The 20,651-nt window shown below is 37.4% G+C and overlaps 1 protein-coding gene across 1 annotated transcript; it reads right to left on the minus strand.

Moving 5' to 3' along the window:
• Positions 1 to 395: 395 nt before the first annotated feature.
• On the minus strand, positions 396 to 17,549 carry vstm2b (V-set and transmembrane domain containing 2B). Its single transcript, XM_051901405.1, has 5 exons — positions 16,767 to 17,549; positions 16,145 to 16,332; positions 15,363 to 15,392; positions 14,161 to 14,563; positions 396 to 3,509 (listed from the first exon to the last, which is right to left on the minus strand). Exons 1-5 carry the CDS (start codon positions 16,837 to 16,839, stop codon positions 3,421 to 3,423), a joined length of 783 nt encoding a protein of 260 aa, XP_051757365.1. The 5' UTR covers positions 16,840 to 17,549; the 3' UTR covers positions 396 to 3,420.
• Positions 17,550 to 20,651: the final 3,102 nt, after the last annotated feature.

Here is a 20,651-nt window from a genome sequence, read left to right on the forward strand (position 1 = left end):
CTGCCTGTCACCCATAAAAAACAAACAAACAAATGAAACCCAGTTATGATTCCAATGTCCTGTCCCAGTCCAGGCACTTTCCTTTGTGTCCGTAGATGGGGGTGATGAATGCCCCTGTGCAGCTGACCAATCGGCAGAAATGGCTTATGAACTGAATACACTGTAATACAGCAAACCTTGCTCTGAAGTCTTTATCTACTGTAATAATTTGTGTTTCTTGTGTGGAAACATACATTTCTGCCTCGGCTAGTCCATTGCCAAGATTATCATCTCACCATCTGCTGATAATCCACACATAAATATTATAGCAAAAATCTAATCCATATTACTGTATTTGATCACTTTTCATTGCATGCAAACAGTTCAGTGAAGCCATTACTCTGTGATACACCAAGAACATCTTAAGATTGCAATTTTATTTATTTTGGCATATTACTTAAATATTGCGTGCATTGTGCCCAGTGCACATTTTATTTCACCTTATAAAAGAAAAGTCACCACAGTTAAGTACTGGAGCTGCAGCATTAACCTCTTCTATCCCTTTTTACCGCAGATGTAATATGAACTTGTGATTTTCTGGATCAAACGTGCTTATATAGCCTACAATATATATGTAAGGAAAATCTTCTTTGTAATGTGCCATACCATTTATTTTTAATCCGCAATGTTTAAAATCCCAGGGATATCAGCATTTGGCTGTTCCCATTAGGCACAAGCATAACTGAAGCACACAAAGTTGTCATAAAGCAACAGCATTTTACTTTAGGCTTTCTGCATATTAGATAATATGATGAATGAGATCTCTTTCATATCTCTGTTGTTTCTCAGTAATGCGACCATAATGGAAACCAGAAATGTGTCCTGCTTTTCAGATTTTTATCATAAGATAACAATCCTTATAATCTCATGAGTCTCCTCTATATCAGGGTAGATCTCTGTGTCACAAATTGTTCTCAGATTTGCATGCATACTGTAAAAAAAAATGTTTCTGTTATTGTTTTCCTCGAAGTTGTAAATAAAACAAAGATTATCAGAGTACGTCTTACAAGAAAATACTCCTTCAGTCTTTCTACATCAATATTTCATGTTTAATTCAATGTGTTATTTTCTGTTTCTGCATTTATTTGTGAAATTTACTTGCAATTTCTGGGTGAAAATTGTTTCGGGGTAAATCCTACACCATTTTTTTGAGTGTACATCTTTAATGTTAATGCAAACATTTCTGATCATTCTTTCAAAACCAAATCATATGAAATTTAACAACAAACATTAATTTTATAGCTCTGCACTTTTATTATATGACAGTAATTGTCTCATTTTATTTTTTCCTAAGGAATTATTTAATTGAATATCTGAGACAAAATTAAGAAGCTATAAAAGAGCAACCAAATATACATCTTCAATCCTCTGTGGCAATGTCATTTTAATTCTCATTGACTGCCAGAGAAAGAGTGCAAATTAATTAATCATTGACAAAGCAATTATAACCACTATGCACTTTGTTATTGTCAACTGATGTGTCTTACATGAGTGAATCTGTATCAAATCCACAGCGGGATTTTGCTGTCTATCTCGGATGCTTCCTTGAGAAGTGGATTTTAGAAGGAAGCAGGACAGGAAATAAGAGGGAGCTGTGTTATTTACTTGAATGAGGGATGATTTACAGCCATGAGGAAAGCACTCAGGGCCTTGTTATGTAACACATATAAATGGCCACGTCAAACACTCATTAATTTGATAGGGAGAAGAGGCCTTCACCAAGCAGAATAAAAGCAACCTAGCTCATTTTGTTTTAAAAAAGAAAAATGCTAATGTTGTGGTGGATAGTTGCTTGATTCTCGTTTTTACCCCTTGGATCCATTTGTTTGTATAAACTGTTATTTATTCCATTGAAAGGAAGATGACTTTTCATTGTGCTTGTTAAATTTAAAGTGAGTGAAAGTCAGTTACTCGGAGGCGATAAACACAATGAATGTCTAAGTCAGTGAGAGTCTGGTTTGTGATGCCTTGCAGGCTTCCATTAAGACAATAGAATGCAGTGTTTTAGCAAGGAACAATGCCTCTGCCATTCATCAGGAGATGTGTTTAGGTAGAGCGGAAGAGAGTGGAGCAGGGTTCAGTGAAGACAGCAGCAGAGAGTTAAGAGTTATTTGACAGGGTGACGTGCATTTGACTAATGAAATGAACCATGAGTTGTACGCCAGCTGTGCTCAGTTGGTGATGCTTGCGAGAGTAATGTGTTTTTCAGCTGGAATTGGGCCTATCCTATTGTGAAGAATACATTACAGTTCATGACACCCGTGGGAGGCTGAAGTGTTTAGCTGAGACGCTACCGTCATGCAGCTGCCTGGTGTTTGTGCACCTGAATAAAACAAAAACAAAGTGCTGTTGAGATGTAAAAATCTAAATAACTTTTTTTTTTTTTTTTTTTTTGAAAAGAAACAACTTTTATTTCAACTGTGTTGGCAACATACCAATGTTTTTTTTTTTTCCATTTTTTTTTTTTTTTTTTTTTTTTTTTAATTTTATAAATGAATGTCTTATTTTGACCACCATACCTTTAATAAAAATAAACATTATTAGAGGTGACTAACAACCACTATGGTAACATGTGCCTTATTTGATCAAAATATATAAGGTTGCAATTTTATACATTATGAGACAAAAAATGCTTGAGAACTCAGAAGTCAGATGTGAGGAAACAGAATACACAGTATTACACACAGTCTTGTAGAAAGAACTGACATGAGAAAGCGCCTTCTTTCACATTTATGAAATGAAAAATGAGACTGCTGAACAGTTCATGCAAAAGAAAAGAAAAAAAGTTGATAAAATGATAAAACAAAACCAACAATAAAACAATGTGATCTCAAAAGACCAAGTCATTTATGATTCAACATCAGATACTCCAGTAAGAACAATGCTAAAATTAAAACCGTAGTGAGCTGGAAAACAAACAAATACCTTAATTGATAACTGAAAAACAATAAAAATAAAAATAAAAATAAAATAATAATAATAAATTAAGACAGCCATGCATTTAGCAAGGCAAACACTAGTATTTGGAAACTGGATGCAGCGTTTATGGATGTCAGTTGTGTGTATGACACAGTTGTGAAGCTCTAATTCACATAGACTCATTTTAATTTTTTTGTGTTGTTTTTTTTTCATCATGCTTCATATAGAATCCATTTTACATCCAAATCTGAGACAGATCTTCTACATAAGTCCCAGAAAAGAAAATGGCCTTCTCTTTATTATTTGATATTTTTGTTTTCTCCAAAGTCATATCCCATCCCTCTCTGTGATGTGCCATAATGGTAGATATATTTATATATATTTATATATACGTAGTTATATTTTCCCTTTGTCGTTTGGTACATAAAGTGAAATCATTGCGAGTTGTTTGGCTGTGGTCTCTTAGTAGGCAAACAGGAAGGGGAGGAGCTTATGCAGGATCAGCAGAGTGATGTAAAGGAGTGGTTCAGTGGCTGCCATGGTTCCAGAACCTGCAAATGTCAGGGAGAGAGACAGAAATGTCTGTTAGATCACAGTGCACTGTAACATATAAAATGAATATCATCAGGGTTTTTTTTTTTTTAAACATTCATTTACCAAGAACATTAGCATTAGTTTGACAAACAGAGCATTTTCATTGCTTTTAGTCTGAGAACATTTATTGCATCAAAATCTGATTCAGCATGTGGGCCATATTTTACATCATTAAAGTCCTTCAAATGGCTCTTTCATAATGACTGCTCAGCAGTTCTGCTCTTATCGCCTCATGCCTCCATCGAAGTTGACAATCTCATTTTACAAGAAAAAATGCAGTCAGCTCTGCTGGAGATGTTAAAAAAACATGGCACACAGCTCCTAACATTGGAGATAAAAGCCATATAGGGCCTCCAAGTAAGCTACTTGCCCTTGTGTGGAAACTACATGACATTTCCTCTCTGTGACTGACAGCAAAACAGCAGCCCATGGGCCTTTTGAGTGCTAGCCAACAACGGCACAGCAGAATACAGAAACAGATTGTGACATGAACGCACTTACGCAAACACACAACAAACTCAAGAAAACGCCAGAAGGATGCATTTACATCACACATCCCTCCAATATAGAGATGTACGTACATTCTCACACAACATAAACAAACTAGTAATGATTCATTGCTTAACGGGGCTGCAGCGCCGCTGACTTTTAGAGTGTGAAACGGCCGTCTGTTTTCTGCAGTTCTGATTTTCCCATGGCCATTTCTCACAACGCTCCTTTACTCTTACTCTCCCATCATCCCCAAGCAGATTAGCATGGTGTGCCAGGCTGCTTCGTGACAGGAACATTGCGCACGGCATGCTAGCATGACATCACACAAGCTCTAGGAGCATGTCTTACAGTGGGCTCCTGGAGCGTGTCCATATGTCTTAAGAACCCACATATATTTTGCTTCCTTTTTTCTATCATCATTATTGCAGAGGAAAGAGGATGCTGTTGTACTCATGCATGGTTGGTTGAGTTGGTGCGGGGTGGTTGGAGAAACGGTGTGGATCAATTTCATGCTCTTTTTGAGAAATCAAACATTACAGCAGGGCTTACTCTTGATCTGACACAAAGAAATGTTCAGATTTTCCTCTTTATACTTTGTATGAAGCCATAATAGACAACTTTAAAAACCTGATATATTGAAGCTGGGACACACATTTGCTGAAACCAGAGGATCGTCCTTCAAAATGTCACTCCGCACGCAATGAAAATCTCTTACCAAGGGACATGATAGATACACATGAGATTAGACTAAACAAGGGTAAGTGAATACACGAACAGACGTGCAAATCAGCTAAAATGGCAAAGTCATGACCCTGACTGCTGTGGAAATAATTACAGTCAACATCGACGCAGAGGGCTTCTGCGTCCAGCTCATTACTCACATGTCACCAGTAATCTCCTCCTCTTCCTCATTTAACCCTCTAGAAAAGGACATTAATCTGTCTGTTCGCTTAATAACATATTTAATGAACACACCCCAGTGATCGAGGTCAGTGCCACTTTTAATAATATTGTATAACCTTTGAGGGATTATGGTTCTCATGCGGTTGTGTAGAAATGGGAAAGGTAAATCACATCCTCGTAAAAAAAAAAAGAAAAAAAAAGAAGATGATTTGTTTGTTTAATTATTCATGCTGGTCAAAAAAGAGTGAGTTGTCGGAATCCTTTAGTTCTGGTGAACTGAATTGTAAGGATATTTAAGATATATGTGAATATATGTGACTGCATGCAGAATATTAAGTCTCTTACATTCATTTCTGGGTCATTTGTTCCCATTGCCCCTTTTCTCACTATTTTATATATGCTACATGAAGCATCCTGCCTAAGGTCTTGCCACAACCTCGAGATTACATTTTCATGTGGACTAGTCACCATAAAAGCAGAATTCTCTTAACCGACCCTGTTCTTTTCTAGACACAAATGCTTAAATGTATCAGCTCACAGCAATATTCACTTCCATCCAACCCTCGGGCCATGCACAAATGACCTGACATTCTCCATTAGCTTCTCCTGATGCAATGCAGATTGTCTTTATGATGGCAAACCATCCTGATCTAAGTCCACTTCTGAATCATTTTTTACTGGTAGTAGCATTAGTATTATAAATGCAGTGTTCTTGCTACATTACAGAATTTAAAAAAAAAAAAAAAAAAAGTCACATGTCATATTTTGCTTTTATCAATTGTTTTTACTCCCTTCTGATCTCAGCAGGTGTTCTTACGTGGAGCTATAATGGCCCTTGAGGGCCCACTGGAGGATCAGAAGCAGTGGACTCTAAAGATGAAGGATTAGAGGGTTACAGTGTGATCATATCTGTTGAGCTGAGGCCGTGTTCCTCTCCCTCGGAGGGATAATAGAGTTTCAGCAGCACACTCTGCACACCTCAAAATCCAATTGACTAGGATTGTCGAAACCTTGGTTTATAAGCTACAGGCATATGTTTGGCTGTCCCAGCATGCCTGTGAATGCGAAGACTGATATAGTAAATCAATGACACCTGCGAATGATTTCTCGCTTCAAGTACTTAAGATGCTGATGGACCTATAATGATTTATAATATCAAAACAGTGGTCCAAATAGCAATGCAATTATGATATCTTCACATATAAAGTAAGCCTATGAAAAGGAAAATAAGAAACATGAAAAAAAGAAAAAAAAGAAAAAAAAAATGATAATGGAAATGAAAAAGGGTGGGTGACACTTGTTCCCACTGGACAAGAGCAAACAATAAGATTTAAGCCAGAATAGCTGAAAAAGAGGGAATATTGATTAAGCCAACACACTCAGTATACTGTATATAGTGGCAATTGACCTGTTTTAGCCATTTCAACTATGAAAAGACTAAGACTATCAGTTACTGTTTAAATGTTATAGACCTTAGTCAGGGTAATGTTATTTTTAATTTTTGACAGGAACAAAACAAGGATGTGAGAGATAGAAGTACAGTGCATTCTATACTGTTGTTTAAAACCTACAAATGTTCAGTTAATGAAACATCTATCCGAGAAAAAAAAGAGAAAAAGAAGAAGTTGCGTGCCTCGTTTACATCCATGTTAAATTCATGGTGCATGTTTTTGGTAGCAGCTAAGTACATTTACACTGTGTCCTAACCAGACGCAACCTGATAAAAATCTCTTCCACTTTAATCAGAATTTTTGTTCTAACCATCCGTCATCATAATAAACAAATTCTTTTGGTCATTTGCTTGGTTTCTCTTTCTGTAGCGACGCTCCATGTGGCCAAACCCACATCATTTATGGGACTGAAGAAGCACTATTAAACACCAAACATGGATGTGTTCTTGGTTTTACTCTTTTCAGCTGTAGCATGTCATGAGAGACAGGCTCTGTTTCCACCTGATATTAATATGGATTTTCCATGATCCAATCACAAGCGGTCAGCAACAAATACATGCGGAAATTGGATCAAAAATGTTTTGTGATCAGATCGCTGAAACCACATACGGAGGTAGTCAAAAATGCATGTGACCACATTGCATTTGTAGTGGAAATGCTCATCCATCATGTGTCCCTGACTGCGGTGAAGCACTTCCTACTTACCGCTTAGTCATCTAAAGGTGCAGTCACATTTACCCTTTTTCTGTGAATTTTCAAGGGTAAAATGCAGTCATTTCAATAGGAATCCATGCTATAATGAATTTTGCGTGAAGGCGAAAGATTTCCCCATGCAGATTTCACATCAGTTTCAACAGAAAGCTGTTTGGCATACATCTACATTATTGATAATAGACAATGGACCTTTTTTACCCCTGAAATTTTGAGATTCAAGTTTTTTAGAGTCTAGATTTTGTTAGTGTGACCGCACATTAACATGTGAGACTCATCTGAAAAGCATTTTAATACCAGATGAAAATAGTAATGTGATAGAATCACCAAAAACACATCGTAATACTATGTAGAAACAGGGCCTGATAAAATGTCCACACAGAAAGAACTGGTGGCTATTTTGTGATAGATTGCCTTGCGTTACTATTTCTTTGTATATTATGTATTACACTATGTGTTACTATTTCGTTTGGTGTGGATGGACAAATTGCTTCCATTGATGTAAGTGTAAAACAAAGTAAGACGCTATTTACAGTAGTAAATAGTGGCAGATACTGTGCAGCAAATAGCATCTTGTTTGCACTATGTGCAAATAGTAACAGATGCTATCAACACAGGTGTAAATAGAAGTAACATGCTATTTGTCTTAAGGGATTGTCCTACAGTATGGTGGGCAGAGTAAGTAAAAACAGTCTTTGCTAACAAGGTTGGCTATTTGTGTAAATAAATACTGCCATTTTGTTGTTAATTGTTCCCTTGATGTCCCTTTGATATCCTTAGCATTAAAAAATGAATAAATGAACACAAACTGTGACTAAAGTGAGGTTTAAATACAAATTTGAGACACACTGTACTTATTGAAATAGCTGACAATGAGTCATAAAGCTGACTTATTTTCCTCTGGATTGTCCATTTATTCTGTCACCTCCCATTTTTAAACATCTTTCAACACCGATTTTAGCTAGCTATCATATATCTATTATGTTCAGGCTTACCTGCATCTCTCTCTCTCTCTCTCTCTCTCTATGTGAGTCCTGTAGCCAAACAAAAGCTAGATTGAGACAACGCTCCCCTTGATTTCCCTAGTGGAGTCAGCAGGTACACAACTAAGCACAGTGTCCCAACATGGCAGAAGCAAAGATGAAACAATTAACACTCGTCTATGAGTGCTGAAGTGCTTCCCACACAGTGACAATGCACAAACATATCTAGTGAATAAATGTCTGTGGCGGGGGGCCTGCAGCTGGATGAGGCTCATCAGTTAAGTGTGAAAGCTGTCCAGCAGCACTAAACATTGGGCTTCTCCCCTCAAGCATGCAATCAACCCACCACCACAACCCCCACGCTCGCTCTGGGGGGGGAATGCAATTTGATGACAGGTGTTTTAAGTTTGCAAAATGTGTGGGAGGCAAAAATGAGCTTGAAAAGTAAGTAAAAATCAACCAGGAATGGAACGCATGCATTTTGTATAATTATCACAGGCAAAATAACCATATTGATGTCGAGAGAACGTAGAGTTCTGATAACACACACACACGCACACACACAGAGACTAGATTAAAACAGCTGTGCAGCTGGAGTGATATAAACTTATCAAGGGCGCCAAGGTCACCTGAGGTGGAGTGATGCATTGTGGGTAGAGACATTGCGTAAGCCTGTTTGTGCCTCTCCTCTTTTCATATCTTTTTCTCTTCGTTGTATTAAAAACCTTTATATAAAAAACCTTTAACGTCAATTTAACCTAAGGACAACCACAGGGAGCTTAATTATACAACCAGAAAGCACTGGCATTAATATGAAATGAGTCACAAACTGATTGACGCTCTCATTAGGGGAGAGAACAGACAAGAACTGTTCTTTAAATACCTGCATTTTTGTAATCTTTTTGTTTTTGGGAATCTGTATCCATTTTCAACAGTGCAATGAGTTAATCTGCTCTTTCCATTAAGGACAGACATGCCACCAAACCCTGCTGGGAAAAATAACAAATAAACGAAGAGAAAGCAGCAAGAGGCAATTTGATGCACCTGACAGCGAGAAGGCCAAGCTTATCAGCTCCCGCCTGTGGCATTCCTTTAATATTAATTGTTTCTGCCACTCAATGAGATGACATGTGGAAAAGTGACAGATACATGTTTCCAAAAGAGGAGGTGTGTGAGAGAAAGAGGGAAAAAGAATGAGTGTGAGCAGCGAGGGGTGAATTTTCTTTCTCTCCTCAAAAGCTGATACTGTGGTCAGAACTGAAAGGTGCAATCCTTCAAATGTGGCAGATGACTCTTTAACCTTCTCACTCCAATGACACAAACTGAGCTCTTAACCAAAAGGGGGAAAGAGAAAGCCAAGATAAATTTGAAATCTTTGTCAATGTTAAATGTGCCAAAGCACTTACAGACACATGACAGTATGACTAGAGTTGGTTGGCTGGTTTTGAATTAATTTGCCTGACTCTGTGAGAGACAGGCATAAAAATCCCTTTCCACATTCATAAGTGTAATATGGAGACTCTCCATCATATTAAATGCAAAGGTAGACAAGCCCACAAACAAAAATAGTGTAAAACATTATTTTAAAATTATTTTTAACCTAAACAATAAAATTGAAATACTTTTTGACCAAAATGCCTGTAAAAAATCTGTAATTGTGATCTGCAATTTTGTAAAATAAGGGAGAAATTAGCATTGCCCAAAACCACTAATGCTTTTAAACCATGGTTTATATTTCCAAGCAAAGGCAAATTACCTAATTATGCAAAAACATATTCCTGTTTTTTTTTTTTTTTTTTTTTTTTTATCAATATGGTTAATTGATTTTGTATTACAATCCTAAATATAGCCGATTCAAAAGGGAGAACAATAAAGCAGGAATAAATAGAGAAATAAAGCCTGGAATGAAATACCGTGGAGGATCAGTGCACTGGTCCTCTTAATGTCCGACATGCTCACTCGCCAAATGGCTGCCTCCATGTCTGGCTGCACTAAAGACAGGGCTGGCTGAGCATGTTGGCACACATACAGTCACTCCCACACACACAAACATGGATGTATATATATACACACACGGTTGTCATGGTCCCAAAACAGCATGCGTCCAGAGATGTTCATAAATACATGAAAATGTATTTAAAATAAAAATACAAAATACTGTGTGGAAAAATGTATTTAATTAAAAATGCAGTATTTTGTATTCTGAAAAATACACAAAATACGTGTGAAACTGGCCATCAAGTGAAGTATCACACCACGAATATGCAAGATCACCAGCATATTCTAAGCATGAGCTGCAGTTATGTCGTTTGTTGCTTTAAATGCTCGAGCTCTGTAAAGTCCCACTGTAGTCCATCATTTTATCACTTAAAACTAATCTATGATAATCAAATTGATATATTTAAACTGTTTTCCTGTGAATATGTAATATCATGCCTTCAAATTTAACTCAAATTTAATTAACTAAATTTAACTCAACACCCTTGCTTTATTTAGTATACGTGGGTCCATTAATGTGTAGGCTAATTTATTCCCCCGCACTCAATCACCTCAGCTCTGACTAGCTAATCCACTCGGTAATTGTAGAAAATGCTGCCGCTACACAATGGCAAGTGGAAATATTGGTTTAATATTTCCCGGTTTCCTACCGTGTCTTTGTGCCTGTCTTTGGTACTCTGGACTTAAAAATGCTCAGCAAAGATGTTGACTGATGTATTTATACACAGTTTGTCTTAAAAGCATATTAAAAACAGCACATAGACATATAAGCACAATAAAAACTTGATTTTCACCAGAAGTCTTTAAATCAGGATTGATTCCGATTGGCTGTCAATGTTTTTTCATTCATCAGCTCAGCTGGATGAAATCACTCTGAAAGTGATTCGAACAATATAATTTTTTGCCGTTATCGTTATAGCTGTGGTGTGGACTCTGCTATACATCTAGATTTAGAACAAGTTTTACATTTATAGCATTTTTATTATTATCATTATAGTTATCTTTGTCGTGGGGTGCACGCACAGAAAGCTGTCTGTCAGCTTGTGAGTAGGCCTACATAATTTGAGCTCTATTTCATGTCATATTGCACTTAAATTAATTCTTTTTAATATCAAGCACTCACTGATTTGTGTTTAATTGGGGTTGGAAGTTTGGAACTAAACTCTGCAGGACACTGGCCCTCCCGAAGCAGGATTGGACACCCCTGCTCTAACATGTCAATAACTCCTGCCCACTAAAAGCTGCACAGATAAATTTGCATACCCTGATATATATAAATGATATAGTTCAATCGATTAACACTTTATTACTCACCAATATTGTCTTATTCCTCAACCATAGCAAGCAGTAATGATTGAAGTTTAATAAACAAATTTGAATAGCTAGTTGAAAAAAAACAAAATAATAATATAATAATAATAATAATAATAATACTAATAATAAATCAAGACTGACTGGCTAGCTCTAATATCCATAGTGCTAATGCTATTTCCCCCTTGCAAGTGTAAGGGGGTAGAATCGCCCATGACATCCTCACCTTATCTTATGCTGCCTTCACATGTTATTGGAATTATTGTGAATACGAGTTTGCTAGTAATTTTGTTACCACAATTCCCGAGTTGGGAGTGCCATAAACCAGCATGTATTTGACTAAAAAAAAAAAAAAAAAAAAATTGTCAACAAGTTGACTAAATAGGGATGTGAATGCTTATATGGTTGTCAATGAATGGGACACTACATTTTATTCTAAATGAAATATCTTCAATACATTTTGGCTTTAACAAGATTTCCCCAAGAAATCCGGTGTCCTCCACGAGTCCTATTCTTTCTGACAGCAAAGCACTTGAATGTGATGGTAGCATTATTCCTTGTTCCCTTACAGGAATCCAGATAATTTGTTCACCCAATTGTAGATGCACTCATACTGCAGCAGCTCACATATATGAAAATGGCACATCTGAACTAGTTGAAATTAGCTGCCTAATAAAGAGGTTGACTGGCAAAAAGTATTTTATGTATTTTGAAAATACAAAAATACTAAGCTTAAATGTATTTAAATACAAAATACATTTGATTTTTTTTCAAAAGTATTTAAATGCAAAATACAAAATAGTATTTTGTATTTCAAATACATATTTCAAATACATTTATTTGAAATACTGCCCATCCCTGCATGCGTCACAGTTTTATATATCATCACATGCATCCTGCTGCTTAAACTTCTTTAACGATAGCAAAAAAAAAAAAAAATATATATATATATATATATATATACATTTGCTTTTAAACATTTTACATTTTTATTTTATTTTCACAGGGAAATTTGTTGTAGCCTTAAAGGTATACACTACTATTGAGATCAGTAAGATTTTTTTGTTGTTGTTGTTTGTTTGTTTTTTTAAGAAATTAATACTTTCACTCAGCAAGGAGACATTAAATGGATCGTAAGTAACAGTGAAAACATTTATAATGTTATAAAATATTTCTATTTCAAACAAACACTGTTTTTTGAACTTTCAAAAGGGATTTTAATTGGTAATATTTCACATTAATACTGTTATAAATACAGCTTTAGTGAGCATAAGCGACTTACAGGCTTGTAGATTCTCCAATATTTTTTAACTAAATATCTTGTTATGAGAATCTAAAATATAACTTACAATTATAAAATGGGATGATCTGTTCTTGTTCACCATTGGAGCCCTAGAACGCAACTATTGTCATGGACATGATACTTCACTGTGTAGTTACCTTCCACTACAACTGTAAATTTCTTCTGAATTCACTGTAGTCCACAGTGTTCAGAAGTCACTGCAGGGTAATGCATCCCTGCCACAAACTCCTCTGGCTCAGCTAGAGACTTGATGTAATCGCCCTCAGTTGTCTGCAGGAATCACTCCCGCAGTGACAGAAGCGAGAGTCAGAACACACCCAAGCCTCTAAATCCCCACTGAAGCCCCCAATAAATAGAGGCCCTGACCCTGAGGCCAGAGTTAAAGAGACAAGGTGATATCTTGATAACCTCTTTGTCACACTGTACCATGGTCATAAAGAGACAAGAAGGGTCGAGACTGATGCTCTGAGGCTGGACAGATCGCAATGCCACTTCCTGCTTAAGACAGACATGGTGTCGCCAACAGCTTTAATTGCACTTTTGTTGCTTTCATTTTCTCACACAGAGCATAGAATGCACGATAAATAAAGTCACACACACACACACACACACACACACACACACACACACACACACACAATTTTCTCCTAGACTGCCTACTGAGCAGACAGGGGTTTGAAATGGCAGGGTGACAAATTAAACCTTCCAGCAAATGTGATTATTCTGAGATGTGCTTCATTGATAAGTGTGTGCGTGGGTCAACAATCTCCTACATCATGGCGACCAAATATCCCCATTGTGATAGTAAAACCTGAAAGCACCAATCCTGGGCAGGATTTTGGCAGCCAACTGTCCCCATGAGGAAAACAGCTTAATAAACATACTAAATAATGTCCTAATGAAAATCTATATAAATGCAGAGACAATTCTGGGAGGGTTAGGCTTAGTGCTAAGAGAAATAAAATATCATTAGCTCAATATAAAAAGAAAAAAAGTCAATGCAAGTCCCACCATGATAGAAAAGCAATGGGTAAATGGACCTACAGGATTCGCCTACACTGTTTAGGGGTAGGGCAATAAAAGTTAATCGCCTACTCCCAGCACACACATAATTTTTTCGAACATATATCAGAAATAGACAGCTCTCTCTGGAAGTATGTCAAAAGCAAAATCTTCTCAATGATCTCATGGCAATAACATCAGAATTAAAGGCCTTAAGTGTAGCCTATTTATCAGTAATTTGATAAAAAAAAAAAAAAAAAATGTTTAAGCATTTCAATATGAGCACAATTATAGTATAGCCTACAATAAGAACTCCAAATCAATTTGTTTTACATTAAACAAACACGTACTTGGCTTCATAATTTAATTCAGTTAGAAAAAAATCTCAAACACAAAACACCTGATTATTTTTCCTCACTCGACCGCTCGGTGTCGCTGTTGCACTGTCACTCACCGGATCCGTGCTGTTGTCTCAGGATAGATGAATTGCCTGGCCGAGGCGAAGCTGACGACTTGACTGCAGATCCCGCAGTAGTCGTTGAAGCGGGAGCGGGTCCCATTCCAACCGGCGGAGGCACACGGGGTTTTCCCTGCCCCTGGCCTGGTTCAGAAGTAGCCCGTCCACCTGTCGCTGTGTTGCTGTTCCTCAGTGGCCATCGGTTCTGGATGTGAGACACGGCCTCCTCGGCCAGCATTCCCTCGCGCGGTGTCACGCGCAGAGTGGCCTGCACCTTGTATTCCTGAGTCTCATCAGAGTACAAGTCCAAAACCCGACATTCATACACTCCCTCATCCTCCTTCTTCACACCCGATATGCTGAGCTTGTGGGAAATGGCGTTGCCTTGGACCCTCACCGTCTGCTCACGAAGAGACAACAGGTTTTGTTGACATGTATCCATTTTTTGCAACCCCGTCTTATTAACCAATATGTTTCATATTATTTACCATTAAACAAAACATGTCCAAAAATATGGGGGTAGGGTTGGCGGACAAATTGTTGTTATACAAAAGTACATTTTACATGTTACAGTGAGCAAATAGCTACAAGCAAAATGGTAGGCCTATCATATTTTCATATGCCGCCAAATATCCTAGTTCTTTTCGAAATCGCGTTCGCCTGTGGAGGTAACCATAGCAACAGTATGCCGCTAGAGAACTTTGCGTTAAACAGTAACCTATCTAATGCTTCATTTGCCAAACAGCAGGCTGCCATTACTTATCACTTTATTTATTATAGATTCACGTCTTACATGCAGGCTAAAAGTAGCCTACTAGTCTTGAGCAATAGGACTTGAGCGGGTCCAACCTCAGAAGACTGAGCCCCAAGAATTACCTGTAGATTTTGTTTTCTTTTTTCATTTTAGAAATAGTTGACTTCCCTGAAAGCCATTATATTCCCTTACGTTTTTAACAAAATTGAAAGATGTCTATTGATCATTCTTACAAAACATGTCAGCTGAATCAGTAGGCTAATGTCATCAGATCAGTTTGAGCAATTTAAGGAATGTCACAATAGCGTTCTTTTGCCTGTTATCTGTTGAAAGGTCCTATTAAGTATTTTTTACATTTTCGTTTCTTTCTTTAAACGAGATTCTGATTCTAATAAACATCACATAGCCTAATACAATCACTGTAAATATGAATGGTTGTACTCACGCTTATCTTCGTGGCGTCCCGGTGGGCAACCTGTAATCACATAAAAAAATAAAAAAATAAAAAAAACATGAGTAGCCATCAAGAGCAGTTTAATTAGGCTACTCGTGTCACAGTATCAATGGGCTACTTTTATTGAAGCTTGAAAGACCATACAATTAACAACGAACGAGAGGCCCACTTATTGGCAGTAGCACCATGGACAGCAACAGTTCCCGTTCATCTTTCTGATGTCAGAACTTTTTTGTTGAATAGTATTAACGATTCAACTGACATCTATTGTGTTTCATATGTCACTGTCAATATAAGAAAGTGCTTCATCGATAAAAGTGGAGATGCACAAGTAGATTTATTTTTTTGGTTTGTCTGTCAGTAATTGAAAGTTCTGATCATTGTTTTCTCGTACTAGCCTACATAATGAACCATCTCAGAGAAAACAGATTTATTTATTTACTTGTTTGTTTATCTCTCTCTCTCTCTCTCTCTCTCTCAATCATTAAGCATGACATCACACTCGTATCCTCCTTGTGAATGCCCACCCACACACACACACACACACACACAACCCAACTTGATTCAAAGACATAAATTAATAATTAATCGTCTCAGTGCGTTTAATTGGGATCGCTTATCACTAGGGATCAATCTGGATGCAACTGGACACGTGAAGCCCAGCCACATCCCACTGCGGCCATCAAACAGCACTCCTGGTATGACTCGAATAGGAACTTAAACTAAAAATGCCTGAGTTTAGGTGGCTTTAAAAACAACGAAAGCCCCGTTACCTTGGCTCTGTTGGCCGGAGCGCTAATTTGCAGTTCGTGAGCGAGCTCTTTAGGGGCCGCTTCCTTGAGGTACCACCATTGAATCTCCAGAGAGAACGGCGAGACTCCGACGGCTCGAAAAGCGCACGGCATCTCTATATCCTCGCCCTCACCGACACTCACATCTTTGGGCACTTCAGTAAATGTGGCTTATAAAGAAAACACATCAACAACAGATAGTTTGGTTAAAAGAACCCCTCAAATAGATACACTAAAAGGCCTTTTTTTTTTTTTTTTTTTTAAATGTGACACATCTAGGCTACATTTTGTGTTTTAAAAGCTTTGTTATAAATTGTATCTGACTTCAGTATAATGTTATGGTTCGGTTGGGAGCATGGTCAATTCTCTACGCATAATCATAACAATTTATTTGCATTCAATAACAGGCTCACCATGCAACGATATGGCATGAAAAAAAAAATGTTAAACTTAACCAAGTAGGCTACAGTGCATTAATTTCACATAAGTAAATTAATAAATAAAGAAAACTAACAGACTTAAGTGGAGCATCTCGACAGATTGTGCTCCTGCTGAGTAAATACGCAACATAGGAGAGACTAAAAATCTGCCCAAGTTTACTCACCATTTACACAGAATAGCAGGGGCGCATTCAGAATGAAATAATAAAGGACGCTGTGGAGTCCCCGTTTTTCCATGTCATATATAAGGTGGTTAAATTGGAGAACGAGTGAAAGCGGTCATTTGACCTGGAGATACAGGTTTTATTTCATTGGCATCTCCATAACTTCGTCTCGTCCGGGTATATTCTTTTAAAGATTGTTTCTTCCACGAAATGTAGAATAAAATGACTGAAATCTCCAAATAAGATACTCCAAAACGATGCTGCGTCAGTCAAACAAAATGTAAAATCCAATGTTGCGGACCAGAAAACCCCTTTTCAGTTGAGAAAACTGTGTGGAAAGTGTTAATCTCTTGAGTAAGTATCCTTTGCCACTAAAGAATCCTCTGTTCCACCATTTGCTTCTTATCAAGATAAAACTTGCTTTCAACAGTATGAAATCGGCTCACTCTGGTCTCCATAAAAAGAGAAAAAATCCGTGATTCGCTTCCACCACCCATCACAAAACAATCCTGTGTCTAAATCCGCAAACCAAAAGAAAGAAAGAAAGAAAAAAAAACTAAAAAAAAAAAAAAACCAACGTCGGAGGACAAGAGATTCCCTCGACGTTTTTAAGGAGCAGTTAAGCACCTAAACGAAGAAGCGGCATCAGTGGATCGTTCCAGCTCTCGCCACCGGAACCCTCTGCTTTGTGTGTGAGCGCGTGAGCAGCGAGGAGGCGCTTTGGCATTTCCAGACCACTGACAGACTGACGGGGTTTGGGAGCAAACTAACCGTCTCTGTCTGTCAAATCAGCATACGGCTCGACCAATAAGAGCCAGCGGACGTACAAAGCAAATCACCAGGAAATAAAAGGCACTTCTTGAGGTTCGCTCTATGGGATCAACAAGCGACTATTAAATTAACAGCCGTTGCGTCATGACCAGAAGTATTTCATTTTAATACGAAACTCCGATACCTCAGATTAAGCGTATACCCTTAATCTCCCTCTTCCATCATTTGCCTCTGGTTATTCATAATAATACCATTGAGGTAATCTGCATTTCTTCTCCTCCCTGCTGGAAAATCCAGATTAAACTGGTAACTGTTTTGTTTTCTAGCTGGTCTAAGATGGTCATGAGCTAAAGCAAGACCATATTGGACCAGGAACAAACCAGCCTCCATTTGGTCAAACTGATTTTGGAACATGGTGGCTATTCAACTGTCCAATGACCTGCTAGTACAAGCTAATGACCATCTTAGAGCAGAAGCTGCTACTGCAGTATATGTTCCAAAACACAGTTACCATGTTTAACTGTATTTTCCAATAGGGATGGCAGTCAGTCAAAATAAATATCTGCACACTTCCTTTAGCCTTGTACATCAAAGGATTTCAAGAAATGCTTATTATTAGTGTTCAGAGCTCAGGGAGATCCCGACTAGCAGGGATACAGTAATGGAAATGAAGCTATAGGAGCAAGGTGGCCAGTGGTCAATATAAGCCAGATATACAGTACATCAATGCAATTTCATGATGTAAAATGAGATTTTTTAAAAATAGCAAAATATCAGCTGACATACTGGTTAATCACTATGGCTGTAATAATAATATTATTAGTAGTAATAGTAGTAGTATATGATTTAAGTATTTTATGTAAAGATTATTAAAAATATATTAGCAAGCATGATATAAAATCAAGATCTTTGTCAATCCATATTCTAACATTGTAAGGCACGTGTGCTACAAGTCAAATACAAACATGTTCGTTCAAATGGAATTGAAGGATGTCACCATATCTGACCACTAATCCAACGTTATCCCTGGAGTCCCAGGCTTGTGCAGCAGAGTGCTTCTCTGGCTGAATCCTAAAACAGCCCTCCCTCCCAGCTGCCTGCCTGCCAATAATGTAGCACTTGTTCACCCCTACACTCCCATTAGCACTTCACCAACACAGAAAGGAAGAGAGAAACTGAAAGAGAGGGAGAGAGATAAAGGGAGAAATTGGGCGAGGACGCTATTGAAATTAGGCTTTTGCCCATTATCGAAGTATTGGTACTCAAGAGATGGTGAGAAAGAGAACAGAGTGCTCAGTTTGGTTGGAAAAAAAAAGAGAAAGTATATGAGATTGAGAGGGAGAAATCGAGAGAGTGTATGAGGCGGAATATCAGACAGAGAGGGATTGAACAGTAATCTGTCCTTCTGTTGTAGGAAGTCAAGGAAGTCAAGGGCTTTGAAAACAGTCCCCAATATATTTTACAAGAGTAGTCTGATAACCGTTATTAACCCATGCAGCATGGCTGATGTTTTTGTTTCTTTTCTGTCCATCCCATTATAGCTCTCTCCTCATTTTTTTTGTAAAGACACAGTCTGGTCAGCTGCTTGTACTTGACAACAAGACATGTGCCAATGTGTTTACCTTACGGTCACAATCCAAACCTTCACACAGGATAATGTAATACACTCAGTACAGTATTGTACAGTATGTCCACAAACAAACATACATAATGAGCTCATAATAAGACTGCTAGTATTTCTTATATGGATGTAAATGTATGTAAATATACAATATACACACATTACTGTTCATATGTTTGGGGTCAGTAAGAGTTTTTTTTTTTTTTTTGTAATAAATTAATACTTTTCTTCAGGAAGAATGCATTAAGTGTATCAAAAATGACTGTAGTTCCATTTCAAGATTTCTATTCAAATAAATTTGGTTCTTCTGTACTTTCTATTTATCAACAAACATTGATATTATTAATAAATGTTTCTTGAGCACCAAAAAAGCATATTAGAATGATTTCTGAAGGATCATGTGACACTGAAGACCATCACAGAAATAAATTAACATTTTAAATTATATTCAAATAGAAAACAGTTATATTAAATTGCAATATTTCACATTATGACTGTTGTTTTATTGTATTTTCAATCAAATAAATGCACAACATAAACACGTTATATGGATGTATATAAACAGATAAGTATAAATATGTGAATAACTGTTAATAAATAAGTGTTTTGACAAAGATAGTGAGAGGCATGATTATGAATGTTTCTTTAGTTGCATAAAAAACTTTTAAATCCATGTGACGAAATATCAGATATGCAAGTATACAGCACTAAATAACTTAGATCACGGTCACTCAGTAAGTCCCATTATGGCACTAAGCGGAGATGGATCTCACCAGTCTGTCACTAAAAATGAGGGCCTTTTATGGTCCTTTGGGTTTGAACTATCTGTACCCATCACTCCTTAGGATGGAACAGAAACCCTTTTTGATAGTGTGACAGCAGGGTACATCTAATTCCTGCTTTAATAATGAGCATTATACACGACTGTCGATTTAAAATACAAGCAAATGGCTAAACTATATAATGGCATGCATTATCTGCTGGCATTAATTTCTAGGTAATTCCATAATCCCAAAGATAAACTGTTACATTCAGCTGTTAAAGATAAACAATGGTTTTGTATGAATTTGTGAACAAAATACTTCATAGAGAGATTGTGTGAAACTAAACTTGACTTGATATACTTGGTATTCAGAGTTGGACAACTGTCACCTTCAGTAAGAAAAGCAGAAAAGTACGCTGCAGGAGCCTATTTTCTTATATTCATGAGTTGTGACGTTGTAGTGACGCCTGGACCAACGTCTTCTCAGGTTCCCCTGTCAGCTGGCCGATGCCATCTAAAATCTCAATTCTTTTGTGCTGTTGCACAGCATTTAGCAGGAAGCACAATGAGATATTTATGATCTCTGGGAGGCTGCGTCTGTTGCTGGCCAGTCTCGAGAGTAAGAAAGCTAGTTATGCCAGGGTGACAGCAATTCTGTCTAATTCATGAGCAAGCAATGTGATATTAATGCATATGGCAGGGTAGATGTAGCCCGCAATGCAATTTAAAG

Source organism: Ctenopharyngodon idella, chromosome 7, assembly GCF_019924925.1.
Source record: "Ctenopharyngodon idella isolate HZGC_01 chromosome 7, HZGC01, whole genome shotgun sequence".
NCBI classification, from domain to species: domain Eukaryota; kingdom Metazoa; phylum Chordata; class Actinopteri; order Cypriniformes; family Xenocyprididae; genus Ctenopharyngodon; species Ctenopharyngodon idella.